General features: G+C 38.4%; 1 protein-coding gene across 5 annotated transcripts; it reads left to right on the forward strand.

The window, feature by feature from the left end:
• Positions 1-29: 29 nt before the first annotated feature.
• CPSF3 (cleavage and polyadenylation specific factor 3) lies at positions 30-19,482 on the forward strand. 5 transcript variants are annotated; one of them, XM_080614979.1, is made up of 18 exons: positions 30-137; positions 964-1,027; positions 2,403-2,500; positions 3,404-3,532; positions 4,395-4,572; positions 6,102-6,191; positions 7,028-7,178; positions 9,399-9,574; positions 10,152-10,310; positions 11,074-11,220; positions 12,229-12,381; positions 12,759-12,867; positions 13,178-13,276; positions 14,397-14,491; positions 15,055-15,142; positions 16,072-16,141; positions 16,710-16,806; positions 19,068-19,482. In XM_080614979.1, exons 1-18 carry the CDS (start codon positions 67-69, stop codon positions 19,167-19,169), a joined length of 2,076 nt encoding a protein of 691 aa, XP_080471105.1. In that variant the 5' UTR covers positions 30-66; the 3' UTR covers positions 19,170-19,482. The 5 variants fall into 5 exon arrangements, with proteins under 5 accessions (XP_080471105.1, XP_080471107.1, XP_080471108.1 ...); XM_080614980.1 differs by lacking the exon at positions 30-137 and adding an exon at positions 249-669; XM_080614981.1 differs by lacking the exon at positions 10,152-10,310.
• The last annotated feature ends 1,540 nt before the right edge of the window (positions 19,483-21,022 follow it).

Raw genomic sequence — 21,022 nt, forward strand, 5'->3', positions numbered from 1 at the left:
AAGCAGCGGAAGGCGGGAGGGAGTGGGTTGGGGTCAGCGCGGGGTGCCTCAGGCGCTCAGGGTATCATGTCCGCCAAGCGGAAAGCCGAGGCGCTGATCCCGGCGGAGGAGAGCGATCAGCTGCTCATCCGGCCCCTGTGAGCGTCCGGGCGGGCGCAGCGGCGGGACCCGCGCGTTGGGCTTGGCCAGGGGGTGTCGGGGGGGCTCTGGGGCTGCGGCCGGCCTGGGGTTAGGGGAGGAGCCCGACCTGTGGGGTGGAAGCGGGCCCCAGCCCGGCGCTTCCCCTGGGCCAGGTTGTGTCATCGCGACCGGTGAGGCGGGAGCGTGGCCTGGGCGGCCCGGAAGAAACGGTGTTTGCGGTGTTGAAATCTCGGGCTGTCTTCCTCTTTCCTTCCCTGCGTTTGCCGTCCCTGGGAGAACCGTCATGCTCAGCTGGAAGGATCGTGGCTTTTCGCTGTGCTACTGAAGTGCTGTTTGAGCAAAACGTTTCTGTTTTACCTTTGCACTTCGACAGTATTGTGGGTTTTGTAGTACTTTAAGTTGATTTGTGTTTCTCTGGTGAGGATGCCAGTGCAATTTGCAGGTGTTTCTGGTAGCACCACAAGAGCTGTCTTCTGGACAACTTGAAGATGCTACTTAAAGCTTATTCATCGCAACATAATTTGTTCAGTAAGCTTCCCATTCCTTATACATCTCAATACTTTGAGACTTGTGTGCAGGAATGCAATGAAAGACAGAAGAGACCACAATAATTTCCCCAAACTTTCTTTTTATTTTTTCTGCATTAAATAGGGCCTCATTTCCATTGAGATAAATATAACTGTTCTGTTACTTCAAGTGTTTCTGCTTAAAAAGTTTTTATTTCTACACAGAAAAATAATCCCACTAAACACATCCAGTATACAGTTGCATCCGTATTGTGGGGGTTGGTTTAATTTTGATGACTTTGATGTCTTTTTGCAGAGGTGCTGGCCAAGAAGTGGGAAGGTCATGCATTATTCTGGAGTTTAAAGGAAGAAAAATAATGGTAATTATTATATGTATGTATCTGCGTGTCCTCTCATTATGGTGCTTCAGATCACAAAAAGTCGTTAAGGGTTAAATTCAGCTGCCACACTGAGGTCAGTCACTGTGCTAAAAGAGGCAGGTTTTACAGCTTTCTGGAACAATGTAACATATAACAGGCACTATTAGAGAGGCTGTCCTGTAAAATAACTCCATATCCCCAAACAGCATGTGTGTGTCTAAAGTGTGGATTCTAAAACATGGAATACCAGGTTGGAAGGGACTTCGGAGAGCATCTGGTACAACCTTTCTAGGCAAAGCATGACCTAGACTAGATGTCCCAGCACCCTCTCCAGCTGGGTCTTTAAAGCATCCAATGTTGGGGAATCCACCGCTTCCCTGGGGAGATTATTCCAATGGCTGATTGCTGTCATTATGGAAAAAAAGCCCACAAAAAAATGTACACATGTTAGGTTTCAGTGGAATCTGAGGCTAATGTTTACCAGCAGTTACGTGTAAACAGTCATAGAATCATAGAATCATAGAATAGTTAGGATTGGAAAGGACCTTAAGATCCTCTAGTTCCAACCCCCCTGCCATGGGCAGGGACACCCCACACTAAACCATGTCACCCAGGGCCTCATCCAACCTGGCCTTAAACACCGCCAAGGATGGAGCATTCACAACCTCCCTGGGCAACCCATTCCAGTGCCTCACCACCCTCTCAGTAAAGAATTTCTTCCTTATATCCAATCTAAACTTCCCCTGTTTAAGTTTGAACCCATCACCCCTTGTCCTGTCACTACAGTCCCTGATGAAGAGTCCCTCCCCAGCATCCTTGTAGGCCCCCTTCAGATACTGGAAGGCTGCTATGAGGTCTCCACGCAGCCTTCTCTTCTCCAGGCTGAACAGCCCCAACTTTCTCAGCCTCTCTTCATACAGGAGGTGCTCCAGTCCCCTGATCATCCTCGTGGCCCTCCTCTGGACTTGTTCCAACAGTTCCATGTCCTTTTTATGTTGAGGACACTAGTCACAAATAAATGCATAGCTTTTCTCTTCCCTTTTTCCAGCTGTCTTCTCAGGTGGTGGCTGGAATAACTTGGACATTCTGACAATTATTACCTGTATTCAGGTTTTGCTGAAGTGTGAGCGGAGGCGTGCATAGGTGCTAAATTATAATCAAAGACTGGGATCTTTTGAGAAATTTTCAGTTTCCCAGTGGAGATGAGTCATTTAGACAGAAGCCCAAGATGTGAAATCTGGTGCTAAAAACAGTGTTTAAGGAAAAAATACGTTTTGCATGATGCTAAAGTCACTGGTAACTATATTTTAGACCAAACTGGAAGAGGGTTTCTTGCATGTTCTGTTAGAAGCTTTAACTTCCTTTCATTTTTCAGCTTGATTGTGGAATCCATCCTGGACTGGAAGGAATGGATGCTCTTCCTTACATTGATTTGATAGATCCTGCTGAGATTGATCTCCTCTTAATTAGTCAGTAAGTTGTACCTGACAGATCAAATAACTGAGGTTGTGGTTGGAGCTGTGTTCACTGAGAGGCTGAAAAGAGGTGTCATATGGATGGTAATGGCAAGGTGAAATTTTAGTTTCCAGCTTTTTTTAAATTGAGGATGTTCAGTTCTTGACATTAGAACTGTCCTCTGAGCTTACTGTGATGTCTGACTTTTATAACCTGGCCTGCTTTAACACCATTGTGACAGCTTCTAGTAGTCTTCCACATGAAGACTGCTGAAAAGTATTGGTTGTGGTTTTTGCTCCATTGGCTTTGAATGAAGAAGGTTCTTGGACACTTAGGCAAGGTTTGAATGTGGTTTAAATATTGCTTACTGGCTGAGAGACAAGAAGAGCATTTCTAAATGATTTAACCAATCATAACCATGTATCTGTAAAATCCTGAGCTTTTGTGGTATGTGCTTGTTTGACTTCTATTTCAAAAGTACTTCCTTAAAATAGGTCAAACTTCAAGTGTGGCCAAATAATTTTGTTTTAGTAGTTAGCATTTTAATCCATAGTGTCCAACATGCAAACTTAAGATTGCATTTGTTAGCTTTCTTATATATGACATTTATAGTGTTCCTGGTTCCTCTTGGTTTTCTCCCTCTAAATTTATATATAGATTACAAAAAGGTTAATTCTGAAATTATTTGGGTAAAATGTTTGCCATTTATGGAGAATTTCTTCTATTACTCTTAGGTCTTCTGTCTGCACATCTAGTCACTAGTGTACAGAATGTAGACCAGCATAGTTAACAACAGAGTTGAGAATTCTGCTTCTGGATTTTCATGATGCCATGTTAATCTAGTGAAGTAGTGAATTATATGATATGTATTAGTGTTGTGTGATGCTAATGTGTTAATTGGATTCGTGTGTCTATTTTAAGTTTCCATTTAGATCACTGTGGGGCTTTACCATGGTTTTTACAGAAAACAAGTTTTAAAGGAAGGACGTTTATGACTCATGCCACAAAAGCTATTTACAGATGGCTTCTCTCAGACTATGTCAAAGTCAGGTAAGCTGAGCTGTGGTTGTCTCTTTTTAACTCAGGAATTATTTCACCTATAGATTCAACAGGAAACTGAAGATGAAGCCACCAGAGGTGGCTGGATGAACCTGGATGTTGTCACAAGTAGAACATGATAACTAGATTAGAATTAATGAATCATTTTACTGCCTCAGGGATAATGCGACTCTCAAATAATTGCCTATTAATAAAAAAAAAATCTTTCATTCTTTTCTTTCATTCTTTTCATCTGCTGTATTTGGACCTTTAATAGTTTCCTTTTTTCCCCTCATCTGTCTCTCTGAAGACACTCTTGTTCGCATGCTTTTTAATGTCTGTTTTTCCTTAAGCTTCATAGAAGTGGTTGATTTGGGTTTCTCTTTTTTTTTTTCTTTTCTTTTCTTTTCCCCCTCTGTTAGATGCCTTGACACATCTTTTCTATGTGAATGCAGTGGTCTTGAGCATATCTCAACTCAGCGATTCTAGCTTGGGTCAGAAGCCTGATAAGGAGTTCTCTTTTAACTTGTTTGTTTTGGGCCAATGGGAGAAATGTGTTTTAGTTTGGCTTTTGAAGAGTGTTACAAGCTAACAAGTGGCAGATTTCTGTCCGGAGTTGAGAATCTGTTGATACTTTCAGACAGTGAACTGCAAAAGACCATTCTAGCATGGCCTTTCAAAAGAAAGATGCTTTAACTCCATTTAGGTGAACTACATTAGAGTACCTGGACTTGATTCCTAACATAGGAGACATAGCATTACTGAATGGAAGTCTTACTGTCAGTGGGGAACTACCCAGGAAGTGTTTATCCAACTGTTACATGATCTAAGGTGGTAAGATGAGCTGATATTTAGCCATTTCACTTATATCCAGTAATATATCAGCGGATGACATGCTATATACAGAAACAGACCTTGAAGAAAGCATGGACAAGATTGAGACCATCAACTTCCATGAAGTGAAAGAGGTGGCAGGAATCAAATTCTGGTGTTACCACGCAGGCCACGTCCTGGGAGCGGCCATGTTTATGATTGAAATAGCTGGTGTGAAGGTATTTTGTTTTTATTATAAAGTTGAAATCAAGCCTGAAGTCTAACATGGTTGTTAATTATTTCTTATTGTCTGTTAAGCCCCACTACTGTGGCTGGAGATGTCAAATAGACTTGGACTCCAGGCAGGGTGGGAGCCCTTGACTTAGAGCGTGTATTTTCTCATTGATGAGAACTAGCAAGTGACACATATATGGAACCAGGTAGGATGTTTGGATTTTATAGGAGTGACTTATGACTCAAATTTGGAACCAGTAAACTGACAGTTTTTCTTGTTGCTCCACTCAGAGGCAGCTGATAGCTGAGGCATCCTTATGGAGACTGCATTTTAGTAAAATCTAGGAACAGATGTCTGGTTTTGTAATTCTGATTTACCATGTGCCTGCCTTGAATGCTTAAATGGCATTTGTCGAAGTATGTGAGTTATATTTTTCTCATAACACTCCTATGTTCAAGTACCTAAAGAAACAAGATTAATAATCTTTAAGCACAGAGAGATTAAATAAGTCGTTGCGTAATCACAGGCAGCACTGTGTCAAACCCAGATACTTGAAACTACTCTCATGAATTGGAGTTCAGTAGGATGATCACTGCCCAAGAAAAGTTTCGTACAACCTTGAAGAGGGAAGAGAGATTCTGGTGGTGCTGAGGTTTGTGTCTAGTGAGACTTTGTTCATGGTTATAATGATTGAGACTTTTAGAAGTTTACAAAAAAATATAGAAATAGGATTCCATTATTTTCTTTAATTCCCTGTGAAGCAAATGAGGAATGTGATAGTAGGTTACCTGTACACCAGTTGTCTGCTGTTGCTGGCTATATGTTTTGTTATTCACATTTTAATCAGTAGAATGATTGTTATTAAAAACTGTTTAGTTTTGAAACCATCCCTTTGGGCAGAGGGAGCTGCATTCCACTGTGCAGTTAAGAATCCATTCAAAATTGCTTACAGTTACAAATTACTTCCTGGTGTAATGGGGAACATGATCATTCCATTTAGAAATTCTGCTAATTACAGGTTGGGGTTTTTTTAGTTTAAGAAAATCTTAGAAGAATTTTTAATAAGTAATTTGATTGTACTATTCACTGTATTTGCATTCTGGTATATAAATGCAGTTTTATCTACTTCTTACTTTCACTTAGGACCTGCTATACTTTGTTACATCAATTTTTACTTCTTAATGATCAGTGCATGTACGCAAAAGGCTGGAAGTGGCACCTTTATACCTCAAACACTAAATAAAATCTTAGTAATTGTTTACCTAATTCTGTTGGAATTATTCTACTGCTTAAAATAAGAAATGTTTTACTTACTGTGGCTAAAATATTTGTATTGTACCACTATTGACCTAATATTGTAAGCACTGTCCACATCAGAAGAGTCTTTAATTAAAGTACATCCAACCTTTTTATGATAAATTCCTTAAACTCGTCTTTGCTTAAAAAATATCACTCCTATACAACAGCTTTTTAGAGACCGCTGACCTGGTAGAACCTGTAATTGGAGTAATTGCTTCTCTTTGTCTCAAATAGCTTTTATATACAGGTGATTTCTCAAGACAGGAAGACAGACACCTGATGGCAGCTGAGATTCCCAATATTAAACCTGATATTCTTATAATTGTAAGTTTTACAGAATTATCTCTTATATTAGTAATGAAATATGCATAGAGATATTACTTAATTAAAGCTAAAATGAAGTGAGAGATGGGAGATTTTGTGGTAGGTCATGGCTTGCATTAAATATCCAAATGCTTGGGTGTTCGGAACACTCCAACATTTCTTTTCACTGTATTAAAAAGTCTAATTTTCATTTTATAATTTTTCTGATGAAGTTCCTTAAGCCTTTAGACAAACGTTTTCAAGATGGGACATTTATTAGGTTTCCACTTGTGCTTGCTAGATGTATTGTACAAACCCCAGTGTAGCTAGATGTCTTTAGTAGATCCTAACCTTGATTTTGTTTACTGTGTCCCTTCTAATTGCTTTCTGTAACTGCTAATTTCATTTTAAGTCACATCAAAGTCTTGTATTTTATATAATTCCTGTATTTTAGGCTAGGTACTTCTAAACTGTGGCACATGTACCACTGGTGAGCCATATTAATGTGATAACCCCTTCATCAAAGCAGTGGCATCACTGCCATCTAGGAAAGTATGTATGTTAAATTTGAAACCTCTTGCAAGGAGCATCAAAATTAATGGCTTTAATTGTTTGTTTGTTTTCCTAACAGGATCTGTCTTTCCAACCAGCTGGGAGGGGTTTGCAAGAGGGAAAATTTTGGTTATTTAACTTGGTCGAGGTGGTTATGGGAATTTGGGAGTGGTTTTGCTTTTCTCTTCACCCCACCATTCTCCTTCCTCTCCCCACCATGTTAACACCAGTATGTTTCCAAGGAAAAGATTGAGAATCAGTCTCTGTGTATCAGTATTTTTAATACTTAATTTCTGTATATGCAGGAATCCACGTATGGTACTCACATTCATGAAAAAAGGGAAGAGCGAGAGGCAAGATTCTGTAACACTGTTCACGACATTGTCAATAGAGGAGGTAGAGGTCTTATTCCTGTGTTTGCCCTGGGTCGAGCGCAAGAGCTACTTTTAATTTTAGGTATGTACCTTCCCAGCTCCTCTTAATAAAAGGCATAGAGAGTTAAATAAGAATGTTTAAACAACTCTTTAGCCATTTTCCAGTGTTTTAATTACCTGTGAATGCATAATGCATGTTTGTCGAAGTTCCAAAAGTCCAATAAACCAACCAAAGCAGTTCCGCTCTATGAGGCAGCATGGAGGCCTAGAAAGGAAAGGGTAATGGCATACCCTTTCCTTATCTGGAAAGGGTGATATGTGCTTGACTTGAACCTTGTTGAACCAGGATTTCAGCAAATAGGGCCTAATATTGCAGATTGAAAAGTGAGCAATCACAGCAACTGTCCTGTTTAAACTGTACTGCTAAAAAAAGGTGTACTCTGCTCCAGAGTTTCACCATCTTTGCTCTTTGATTTACAAGTCTATATGGAGAAGTCTATAGGAAAAGTTGAGAGCATACAGATGCTGTATGTTAATGGAAAAGCAAATTAGGCCTTGTTAAAAAGAGCAAAATGAAAAGAAAGGGGTAATTATACATGATCACAACAAGCCACTTCACATAAAATATATAGGTAGTTGTGACAAGGTACTTCAGGTAAACCAGTTTTTAAATAATTATTTCCAGGCTTGTTTGCTTCCTTTTAGGACATTGAGTTTGTACTACGTTACGTGCTTTTTCAGTCTCTTTTTGCTCCTGCAAATGCTGGCAAGACCAAAAGATAATTATCTCAAAATTAAAACATTTATTTTTAGGGGTATTGAATCTAAAGTGTTACTGAAGAAGTCTGACATTCTTCTCGCTTTCCGTTTCATTTTAGCTCAATATTAGACGCTAACTTTTTCAAAATGTGTTACTGGTCTATTCAAATGTTAATAAGCAATTTGGATCTAGGCACAGAATAGTATTCAGTGTTGTGGGATTATTTGCTACTTACCATTGATTGAAGGTTTTTTATTTTATAGAGCAGATAGAACCGGAACATTTTAAATCTTGTGTAGCCATCAGTTTGTCATTTGTTTGCCTCTCCTTGCTGTGTGTAAGGTATTAAAGTTGAGTTTCTAAAAGTAAGCTTGAAAATACCTCTAGACATTCAGCTGGATGCTTAATTAGGTAGAGAATGCAATTGCATCTCTTGTGTCTACACAACTGAGCCCACAGGATTACGTGTTTGTTTTTCTTCTTTCTGTAAGTGTATGACAAAAAATAAAATACTATGTTATGGTATAGAATATTGTGATGATGTCCAGTCCTTTAATGTCACTCTGAGTCCTGCTGTTGGTTATCTTCTATTGGCTGTGGCCACCTTACGCTTGAGTTTATTAACATAGTGATGTCAGTGAGCCTCTCTGACATGTTCTGAAAATCTTTGGCTGCATATCAGAAATGTCAGGTTAAAGCCAAATAATTTTAAATACACAAAAGAGTGTACCTTTATCTTTGGATGATTGTTCCTCACGCAGTATAAATATGTTTTAGACTAGCAGAACTGTATCCAAGTGGGAAAACAATTAAGTTATGTTTGCACAGATGCATTCAGATCTCTTCTTTGCATTGAGTAAAGGTCATGGCTACTGTCATCAATGATAAAATAAGTTGTGGTTAGTGGAGGCTTTTTGCCTTTTTTTGTTTTGGTTAAGCTTGTAAAATATAACTGTTGGTGATACATAGGAAGCCATAAATGATGACTGGGTGATCCCTTCACACCTTGAACTCCCTGGGTTTGTTTTACACAGCTTTGATACAGTGAATTCTCATCAACATATCTACGCACGGATGTCCCTAGCTGTTACATATATAATTGATATTTGACAGAGACAGTTCAGCTTTATTGCAGTGGTTTGGTAAAGCTTACACTGTTGTAAATGTAGATTTATTGCTGTGTAATATTGTGCATGCTTTACACCTTGTAGCTGAAGTTGGTAATTGATTGGAATTTTACCTGCCAAAAATATCTGAAATTCATCTTTTTCTTGTTTGTTTGGCTGCTTGTTTGTACTAGTTATAGACATTTTTAGTTGGTGATTGCTTTTTCTTCTTAAGTAGAGCAGGTAAAAAAAAAAGCTTATGATTGTGACTTTCTGTAATAAAAATGAAAAACTGCACTGCTTAAACTGTTTCACAAGAAGCATTAACACTTCTGAGAAGCATGCGCTTTGGAGACAATGCTGTGGGGAGGGTTATGTGGGTTTTTTAGTTGGGTGATTTTGTTTGTTTTTCTTCAATGTTTCTGGGTTTTTGTAGATGAATACTGGCAGAATCATCCTGAACTCCATGATATCCCTATATACTATGCCTCCTCCTTGGCAAAGAAGTGTATGGCAGTTTATCAGACATATGTCAATGCCATGAATGACAAGATCCGCAAGCAAATTAACATCAACAATCCATTTGTTTTCAAGCATATTAGTAATTTGAAGGTAAGCTTGAGTTAAGGTTGTCTTACAAAAGAGGAAGGGTGACAGAAAAATTCATAGAATCAAAGAATGGTTTGGGCTGGGAAAGACCTTCAGATCATCTAGTTCCAACCCCCCAGCCATGGGAAGGGATGCTTCACACTAGAGCATGTCATTCCAAGGCTCTGTCTAGCCTGGCCTTGAACGCTGCCAAGGATGGAGCATTTACCGTTTCTTTGGGCAACCTGTTCCAGTGCCTCACCACCCTCACGGTAGCTGATGAACAGTTTGCATGTTGAATGTCCCAGTAGGTTGATTAGGTACAGGTTTATATCCAAGTTATCTGCTATTCCAGTGTTTAGAGGGCTTGTTGAAGGGAGTTTATGCCCCAGCTTTTCTTCCACTGTAGGACCCTGTGCTTATAATTTGCTCCTTATGGGCATCAATAGGAGGAACTCTCCTGCAAAAGGCACTGTTTATGAGGATGGGGTATAATTGGTGAATGTAGGGCTCTACTTGTACCTTGTTCAAGGGTGCAGCTAGGCTGTCCTTCATGTGACTAAGTTATGGTATCTGATATTCTTGCTGTTTGTCCATTTAGAGTATGGATCATTTTGATGATATTGGCCCAAGTGTTGTAATGGCATCCCCAGGTATGATGCAGAGTGGCTTATCCAGAGAGTTGTTTGAAAGCTGGTGCACAGATAAGAGAAATGGAGTAATTATAGCAGGGTACTGTGTTGAAGGAACACTTGCTAAGGTGAGTCGCTAATACATCACGACTTAATATGTAGAAGTATTCATGTTATGTTTAAAAAGAATTTGCCAATGGCAAGTGTCTTTATTTGAATTTACTGAGAAGATTGTTGTCAGGTACACATAATTATGACGTTAAAACTAGTTGCTTTTAGCTAATACTAATGAAAAGTACAGAAATTTGGCATATGGCCATTTCTAGTGATGTTAAGAGAGAATAATCTTTTCCAGGAGAAGTTACTTTGTCATGAGAAAGAATGATTGATACTTTTCTCCAACTTCAGACCCCTCCACCATTTAACTTTTTGAGAGGGGAGCCCTAATCCTAATTCTGGAGGAATAGATACTAAATCTAATGCTACTTAAGTGTCAGAGATAAGACCACCGTGCACATGCTGAGCTTCTGTCCAGTTGTAGAGAATTAAATCTTTCCAAATTCCAGCAGCTGAGAGTGTCAAGAGCATCTAGTTTTGCCTTTAGAGATAGAAGTCACACACTAGCTACAATTTTAATGTAAATTTGAGAAAGACGCACCGGGAAGAAAGAATGACCCCCAAGATTTGCAGGATCTGAGGAGTTCCTATCTGAGGATACAAAAGATGAAATGATGTGCATTGTGCATGCTTCTTTCATTTGTGAGTGTTTGTTTTGTGAAATTTGAGAGAAATTCTTCACATTTAACCTGACTGCCAATATTATTTCATACAGTTTGGAAATGTAAAGCATTTGTTACATGATGTCTTACTTGAAGTGCTCTTTTCTTCTAGCACATCATGTCTGAACCTGAAGAGATCACAACTATGTCAGGGCAAAAACTGCCACTAAAGATGTCTGTGGACTACATTTCTTTCTCTGCTCACACAGATTATCAACAAACCAGTGAATTTATCCGGGCCCTGAAACCTCCACATGTGGTTAGTATACATGCTGCCCATTTCTCCAGAGTGGGATTCATCAAACCACTTCACAGCCTTGTGTCATCAAGGTGTGAAGTCAAGTCATCATCATCATCAAGGCATCCTGGTGTCTAGCAGTAGCCAGCATCCCTATGCCTTTAGTAATAAAAGGTGGAGATTTTAGCTGATTTTCATCATGTTACCTTAACAAAGTAAAGATGAACTTGCTTCTGACTGTGTGCATGGGGATTATCTGGGGATAACTTTGAAGAAATTGGTATGGTCCATAACATGTTTCAGCAGAAATAAAATACAATATAGGACCACATCAAGTTGTGGGCACTGGTATTGGAATAATTCATTGTAATTTGCCCCCAGAGAAACAAGAAAATATTAATTGAAGGTATGCAGCAGGCAGCAAAAGACAAAGGCAGCAATTGAGGGGAAATGCATGAACAAATCACAGGGAGCAGGAGGTGTGAAAGACCAGAATATGAAAATGTGGACTAGGATTTGAAACTTACTGAGACTGGAGGAGAGTCAGTGTGCAAGCACAGATAAGAAGGAAAACAAATCATGGAAGAAAAGAGGATTTAATTTGGCAAAGAGAATTGTGAATTGTGAACTGTGAAACAACCTCTGAATTGCATGTTTATTTTGTTTATAGCTGTCTACATGCAGACACAAAAATGTAAAGCTAACTAACTTCTATTGTTGAACTTAAGTTAATGCTTTGCTTTCATAATATAACAGTGTATGAAAAGTTAAATGGAATCTCTGTTGTGCACTCTGCTTATTTGCATGTATTTTTCTACTAATACTCAGGGTTGTGAAATCTAGGCCTTTGGATAACGCAGCAATATCAAAGACATAAAACTATGTAACATAATTGAGCCAATATTTCATATATTGACATTTTTATAAAGATGAGGTACAAGATAGCAATTTTGGGGGGATAATTTGTTTACTAAATATGTCTGGTTGGTCAAGTAACTTCTGCTGAAAGGAAAACTGTCCTTCCTATAGATTTTAGTTCACGGTGAGCAGAATGAAATGGCCAGATTGAAAGCAGCATTGATCCGGGAATATGAGGATAATGATGAAGTTCACATAGAAGTTCATAATCCTAGGAATACTGAAGCTGTAACCTTAAACTTCAGAGGAGAAAAACTTGCCAAGGTATAAAATCAGAAGTTTCTTATCTGTACAACAGTATTTTTCTCTGGGATAAAAAACACACTTATTATTCCAAGTCTCTATTTTTAATTGGTTTCAGATTGTGTGTGTTTTCCAGGCACTCAAAGTATGTGAGTGTTTTTCATTTAGTGTTGTATTTGGCATTGGTTGGGGTTTTTTTTTGCCTCTTCACTCTTCCAACCTTTTCTTGTGTTAATCCCAGAATGTCTGTTGGGTACGAGGACCTTCCTTTATTTTCAGAGTTTATTTTATGTGATGCTTGACTTTTCTGAGAAAACTGTATTTTGTCTCCGTAGCTACATTTGAGCTGTGAATACTTCAGTTTGCCTTGTTGACTGTTGTGTGTTTTTCACTTCCAGGTGATGGGATCTTTAGCAGATAAGAAACCAGAGCAAGGACAGAGAATTTCTGGAATCCTAGTTAAAAGAAATTTTAACTATCACATCCTTTCTCCATGTGACCTCTCCAGTAAGTAAACACAGTGATGTGCTCAGTAGGTAACTGAAACTTAGTGAATACTCTTTTTTTTTTTTTTTTTTTTTTAATGGGTATGATAAAATAACAAGCTCTTACTGCTTTCTTAACCACAGATACTTTCTTAACCACAGATATATTATTTCTCTTACAATAAACACTCCACCCTCCTCACTACAGATTGTCCTTTTCAACCCTCTGTCTTAAATGTCTTGATGCACTATTGATCTATAGTGGCAATTTTGTTTTTTAGGAAGTCAGTTGAAAGGGACAGTTTTTAATAGGAACTTCTTAATTCTTTCAGATTACACAGACTTGGCGATGAGCACTGTAACACAAACACAAGCCATTCCATACACAGGTCCTTTTAATCTACTTTATTATCAGCTACAAAAACTTACTGGTGCGTATTTGGAAAGACATGGTTGTGATTTATATTGGTCAACTTTTGAAACAACTTCCAGTCTTCAGAGGTCTTCTCAGTGGAAATTTCTTTGCCAGTGACTGAAGTGCCGGAGTTCATTTTGTATTTTACAACTTTCATTAGATTATGCAGCTTCTGACTGATGCAGTTGCTGAATATGACACATCCTTTTGGAGGGATTCCATTGTAGCTGTATTACAAAATCATGAGCATGTAAGCAGTATAGAGCCTAGGGCAACTTCTGTCTCCTGTCAGCCCACAGAGTGAGTTCTGTATCCATTCTGATGTAAAATTTATTAATTGATCTTTTATCTACAGCCCCAAAATAGAATTAATGGAATGCCATTCCATTAATAAAACCAAGATCTCTATCCTCCTTTGTGATAGACAGCCTCTTCTGTCCCTCCGCAAGAGGCAAGAATCTAACCTGGTTGGCTTTTTCTGAGTCGGAAGCCATTTAAATCTGCCACTAATGTGATCCCCAGTGCTGCTGTTTAGCTTTCTGAAAGGTCAGGGGCAGCTCCTGGCCTCGTTCATTAAAGGCACACAGACTTTGCAGGATCCCTTCCCAGATTGGAAGCTGAGGAGTTGTTTTTCTTCCCTAGTGTCCGAAGCTAATTCATATCACTGAGGAAGAGAAAAATCTGTGTTCAGCTGATGTTCAGGTCTCATAACCCAAGTGCTACATGGCACACAAATGCTTTTGGTTTAAGCTGTGTGCTTATGTAAATAGTGGGTTATCTTTCAAGGGTTTAAGAGGAGCTGGTTAATTCTGCAAATGCAGCACTGAATTTCTTGGTTGTTCTGTTTTTCATTGGTGTGCATATATCAGTGTGCTAAGCTGGTCAAATGTGAGAATTCAGAACAAGTAAATTGGCTGGTACTACATACTAAAACACCTCAAACAATCCAGAACAAAGCAAATAATATTGTCAGGTGAGGAAGAGAGTATGCACTTCCATTTTGTGAGCTGCTCTAAGCAGTTGTATAATAACAGACAATTCCTTATTCTTAAATAACCTGGGGTTTTATGCAGGTAAAGTTAGTCTTGCTTTCAGTATGATTTTATTCTTGCTAACCATTTGTTGTCACTTTTTAGGTGATGTAGAAGAAATAGAAATTCAACAAAAACCAGCCCTGAAGGTTTTCAAAAATATTACTGTGATCCAGGAGCCAGGCATGGTAGTCCTTGAGGTGGGCATTGGTGAGGGAGCGAGAAGTATTTTGTTCTCCAGTTTCTGCAAAATAGTATCATCAGATAAATATTATGCAGAATTCAGTGTTTTAAGTAGCTTTCTGCTGGATGCCAAGGAGAATGAAAGGTAGAACAAAACTCCTCTTGAGCGATCGCTCTGTGTTGATGCATGTTGTTTCATTCAGCCACTGCTGGTTTCCTTTTTGCCATGACTCAGGAGTGTAATGGCAGATTTGGTGCCCATTTTTTATGTGGCAAGAAGGAATCAGAAATAATGTCAAATGGTGTTTTCTCCCCCTTTCCAACAGTTGTTATTAATAACTGTTTCACAAATGTGTTTAGAAGCATTCAACAGCTTGAATTTTTCACAGGAAGTTAGTGGAATATACCAAGTTAAAAGTAGTTAATAACTTGATGTAAAATGTATGGCAGTCATTTGAAGCTAGAATTCAGAGGAAAGCAAATAGGAGAACACAATGAATTTTACATTGGTTTTATGTTGCATTATTCACTCAGCCCAAAGAACGGTCTCATATTATTACTGATTTTTTTTCTCTTCCAGTGGGTGGCAAATCCTGCTAATGATATGTATGCAGACACTGTGACAACAGTGATACTGGAAGTGCAGTCAAATCCCAAAATACAGAAAGGTACTAAGTTTGGTGCATGCATATTTAACTGAGGCATTGCTTCTTAATTTTTTTATATCAAGCTTAGAGGGATAAAATGCCTTGCAATAGATTGTGATCCCCCTATTGTACTTCCCTTCCTTATGAAACTTTTTAGGGAGTAAGATTTGCTACTTAAAACCAGAATTGCCACTTGGTCTTCATTACTTGTAAAATGTTACTTTGTTGAAACCTACTCTTACATGGCGACTGGTAACTGATTGTGGAAAATGTGTGTTTATCAAAAGCCTTATCCATCAGTGAAAAACACAGTGATTTTCACAATTAGCTCTTCCCACAGACCTCTGACTCCTTTAATGAACAAATACTTAAATAATTATGTTCAAATGAAAATGACTTGATTTAAACTACCTCTTAATTTCAAAACCAAGTCTAAATACAGTATCGTTATTTTTATTTCAACCTCTCTATGCTGAAACATATTCCAGGAATGTCTGTGCCTATTACTACTACTCACTTTTGCTGTCTGATTTCACTTTATGTATTCTCTGCATGCTCCTAGCCTCTGTGATGTGGTATTTCTTTGTAATAAAAGAAAACAGAGAGGTTATAACCAAATGATGAAAGTAGATTATTTTTACTAATATATGAAATGTGAGAACTAATGAGCATAACAATAAAAAGGAGAATTAAAAAGTGAGAATTAGACTTGCAAAGTTTTCTGTTTTAAAATGTGATAAGTACAGGGAGCATATATTTTAAAATTATGTATTTCCTTGACTCTTCCATCTTTAATACATTTTCTTTGTAAATTGTTTAAATGTATATCTCTCTTACGTAGTTTTTAGATTGTTTCTTCATGAAAGTGAATTAGGAGCCAGGCAGTAAAAGTTAGCCAATTTTTGCTCCCAGCGAATGTCTGTGAAAGTAAAACGACTTTTTCTTTTCAGCTGCAGTACATAAAATTTCAAAGAAAGTAGACATGGATGTGTATAGGAAGAGAATGGAGATCATGCTTCAGTAAGTTGGCATATTTTTCTAACGGAAAATGATCGCTGTTAATCATGTGAATACAGTAATTTTAGCATAATACAGTTTAAAGATAGTTATTTTAAAATGCTTTTTGCAAATATACTTCAGTCTGGTTTCTGTGAGGCCAGGAATTAAGTAAAGAAAGAGGTACAGTAGAAAGATCTCAGCATCATTAACATTTTGAATACAGGACTTTCTTCCAGAAGCAGACTTTTATGTTGTCTCCCAAAATGCTGTGGTTGTGGAAGTACCATTTTGGTACCACTGTGATGTGTATTTTGTTATTTACATAGAAATCCTGCCTCTTTTGAAATAAAAAGAATCCTTCCTTTCATTTATGATAACTTTATTTTGGTAAAATAGTTACTGTTAGGCGACAGCCACTCTCATAAGAATTTAGATATGGATTTGTTGATTATATTTAAGTGGGTTAAATAACAGTTGCTGAAAGGAGATGCTCTGCTGACAAAATGCCTTTGGAACCCTGAGGTTAATAGAAAATAAATTACAAGTTTGCTGTTTGGCCACGTCTTACACGCATAGGTCTTTGTTTTAGGGATATGTTTGGAGAAGACTCTGTGAGTTCAAAAGATGGCTCTGTCCTGTGCATCACAGTTGATGGCAAGACTGCAAACATTTCACTGGACACTCGGGTATGTACAGCAAAGCACTCCCTTTTGTGTGTGCTATATTTAGCAGAGGTGAGTCTCCCATCTAGTATACAGATCTGTTGAGAATATCATGTACCCATTGCTATGGAAATTATTTTGTATTTGATATCCAAACAGCTTAAGCCTGTTCACTTTCCATTATTTCCATTGACATTCCCATCAGTGGATCAGTACTCTGCCTGTCTGAGAGAAATACTGACCCAGCCTGTGAGCTGAGCTCACTGATATATACAGAGTTTTCTTCATCAAAAAAAAGCTAGAAATGTTTATGTATCAAATGCAGTAAATTTGGAAGAAACCCCAGTATTTGTCAGCAGCTCTCTTTTATACAAGGTATAAAAATGGATAAAGGAAGATTGTAGAGGAGAAACGGAGTTAACCCACAATTTCTTTTGTAAATGCTCTTAAAACAGGCTCTGGTCTGAATAATTGAACAATCAGAGTAGGAGCTGGTAATAATTGGGTTTTTGGTAATCTTGATCGTTTTGTAGCTAAACTGAAAGCCTGAAATACTCACAAAAAGAAGTATTTTATTAATTTACTAGCTAGGCTCAGAATTAAATGTCATGTATGTCAGAAGGCTGCTTTAAGAAGCTATCACGCCTAGTTATTCAAAAAATAAGGAACTGTAAAGAATGATTCAAACCATGTGTTTTGTGTTCTTAAACATTTTAATGTGTTAACTTTGTCATTATTAATAGCATAGTGAAAATATATAATGTATTCCCACTACCCATTGCAGTAATCCTTTCCAATCTGGAGTAGCTCCCAGATGCTGTCCGGAGGGACTATAATAAATGTTTTAAGTGTTCTACAAACCCAGAAGAAGGTTGATGCCAGCCCAAAATTTCTTACCTATTGAAACAAACTAAATGAATATTAATTATCTCAAGAGGAAAGTGTGTTACAGTCTTGTGGTTAACACACCATGATTGCTGTGTCATCCTTTTTCATTTTTTTAATAAACATATGCTACATTTCAGTGTATACATAGTACAGAAACATAGGACTGATGAAAAGAGCTCTTGCAATAGAGAAAAAGGTAACAAGACTGGAAAAAAATACATAATGCTTAATCAAGAAGTTAGGCTTCATTTTCATGTAATATTATATTGATGTATGTCATTATTGTTAATAATACATTATTGAGGTATGTTATTATTGTGCACTGACAGAAGCCCTAATGGCAGCTGAGCTGCTATCTTGTGTATCTTTGTAATACTTTACATACTATGTTGGCAGTGGCAAGCTTGTGCTGTTGTGAACCAGGTTTTACAAGAAAGTTCTGTCCTTCTTTATGTGCATATATATATTATTATAAAACTTTAATGGCATTAAAAAAAACCTGTTCAGTATAGATGACTGAATATGACTGACTATATGGTGGGATTTGTGGATTTACTTTTTCCATGGTAACTGTTAACACAGTGCTCTTAGAGTTCACATGCTTCTAACAGCATTGTCAGATAACATTAAATATTTAAATGCCCCCCCTTTTTTTCCTCTTCACAAACCTTTATGGTTGAAAGCTGTTACTTGTTCAGAAGACCAGCAAGTTAATACTGAATTAGAGAAGGTACAGTCTTAGAACCTGAAAGCCTATAGGATCAAATATAGTATTACTATGCAAATGCTGCCCTTTGAGATAGAGCAGTCAGGGGATAATCAGGTTGAATGTTGGTCAACTTGTGTGTTTGGGGTGAGCATCTTTCTCTAGGAAGACTTGCTTTACTGATAGATGAATCTCTTCAGGCTTTTATATTGATGCAAATGTTATTTTATGGGTGTGGGAATATCAGTGTGGAGGCTCCCTCAGCAGAGGGACTGTACCTCTGTAATGAATGCATGTGTTTTACAGTATTAACCTAATGCAGTGTGGGTGAATTCACAGATAAAATGAAACTCCAAGGACTGAACCTCTTGTGGTTTTATTTGATTTTGAATTAAATGTAACGTACAGAACTTAATGCATTTTACATAGTAGTTTTGAAACGTGTTATTAATCAAACATAACACTTGAGATTAAGCTTCTTGTTCCTCAGCAGGGCTTCCGTAAGTCTTCTCTGTACTCTTCTACATGTTGGCAGACCATTTAAGAACATACAGTGCTGCTCTTGATAACTCTCTTTTCCATTTGCATGACTATTTTTTCCTTTCCCCTGAGGAGCACTGCATTGTTCACATGCTGAAAAGGAATATGAAGTGCTGGTTGTTCTAACTTAACTTCTATTTGTTGTTCCCAGACAGTTGACTGTGAGCCAGGAAGTGAAGATGATGAATCCCTCCGTGAAATGGTGGAACTAGCTGCACAGAGGCTTTATGATGCCCTCAGCCCAGTATGCTGACCTCTGTAGATACCTAGAACACATTAAAAAAAAAAAAAAATATCTTTTAAATGTTCAGTTTATTTGGACTATTTTTTAAGAGTGAATAAAATTTTTCTTCAGTAAGTCAGATGTATCAATGCTGTGACTGTGAAACTGCTGAGTTATTTCAAGTAATGGATGAGCAACCTTAGAGCAACTATATTTGTGGATGTATTATAGATTATAATAAAACCAGGCAAAGTGTGCATATGTTCTTTCTTCTTACGTGCACATACAAGAAATAAAGACATTCTTAACCTATCTAAATGTAGAATTACAAAAATTAAATTGAGTTTTATGTTTTTGAAGATTAATGACCAGCTGGAGGATGAATTGGATGCATTTGGTTTTCATATGCTCAGAGTCATAGAATCATAGAATAGTTAGGGTTGGAAAGGACCTTAAGATCATCTAGTTCCAACCCCCCTGCCATGGGCAGGGACACCCCACACTAAACCATGACACCCAAGGCCTCATCCAACCTGGTCTTGAACACTGACAGGGATGGAGCATTCACAGCTTCCCTGGGCAACCCATTCCAGTGCCTCACCACCCTCTCAGTAAAGAATTTCTTCCTTATATCCAATCTAAACTTCCCCTGTTTAAGTTTTAACCCATTACCCCTTGTCCTATCACTGCTGTCCCTGATGAATAGTCCCTCCCCAGCATCCTTATAGGCCCCCTTCAGATACTGGAAGGCTGCTATGAGGTCTCCACGCAGCCTTCTCTTCTCCAGGCTGAACAGCCCCAACTTTCTCAGCCTGTCTCCATACGGGAGGTGCCCCAGTCCCCTGATCATCCTCGTGGCCCTCCTCTGGACTTGTTCCAACAGTTCCATGCCCTTTTTATGTTGAGTCAAGCTTGTATAGAATTTTGTTCCTGTCAAGGAAGTATACATTGCTTCCTTGCAATGCAAACTGCATGCTTGCATCTGCTTGAAGTCAAAGAGAGTTTGAACACGTTTAAAAGCTAATCCACATTTGCATACTGGGGTTAATTAGAGCTTTACAGCCATGTATACAGGCATTACCGTTAACTTGACTAGATGAACAAAACCAGCTTCAAGCAAAGTCAATGCTTATGACCCAGAACAGCCTTGTGCAAGTTTCAGTGAAAGTTTGCACACGTCTGCTCCTGCCAAGGGCCCTGTTGCTCTGTGCTGATGGAAGGGTCTTCCTGGGCACATGATGTGGTATCAGGAACTGCAGCATGTGGAGAGGAATGAGACTCCGAGTTAGCCGGGGTTGTTGCCAAACAGTAAATCGTGCAGAAAATTGTCCATGGGCAGTGAGTATTCTACAAAACAACTTCATCTTTCTCTTGTACACACAACTTTTTGTCTCCCAGTTCCCAGCTGATTTAAATTGGCATCTCACCAATCACAGAAATTGGAATACCAGGTTGGAAGGTACCTCAAGGATCGTGTGCTCCAACCTTTCTTGGCAAAGTATGGCTCGATGTTCCAGCACCCTGTCCAGCTGAGCTTTCTAAGTGTCCAACACTGGGGAATCCACCACTTCCCTGAGGAGATTATTCCAATGATTGATTGTTCTCATAGTGCAAATTTCCTCAAGTCCAATTAGAATCATCCCAGGAGTAAAGTGTGCCCATTACCCCGCCTCTTTTCCATGTGACTCCTTCTAAAGGGAGTCTCCATCTTTGTAGCCACCTTTAAACACTGGCAGTTTACAGTAGAATCAGTGTACTGTTAGTATTACCAGGATTAGTGACAGCTTCCCTCCCCAGCCTGTATGTCATTAGGCATAACAGTATTAAGCCTTTCAAGCGCGGTAACTGCATTTTATTTAAAATTAAATACCTATTTGGAACAG

This window comes from Psittacula echo (genome assembly GCF_963264785.1).
Source record: "Psittacula echo genome assembly, chromosome: 4".
Lineage (NCBI taxonomy): Eukaryota > Metazoa > Chordata > Aves > Psittaciformes > Psittacidae > Psittacula > Psittacula echo.

Excerpts from the sequence above, each read along its gene's own strand:
- CPSF3 (XM_080614979.1), top strand. The coding sequence starts at position 67 with ATGTCCGCCAAGCGGAAAGCCGAGGCGCTGATCCCGGCGGAGGAGAGC. Across the intron at positions 7,179-9,398 it reads AGAGCTACTTTTAATTTTAG|ATGAATACTGGCAGAATCAT; the intron begins GTATGTACCTTC and ends GGGTTTTTGTAG. Across the intron at positions 9,575-10,151 it reads AGCATATTAGTAATTTGAAG|AGTATGGATCATTTTGATGA; the intron begins GTAAGCTTGAGT and ends TTGTCCATTTAG.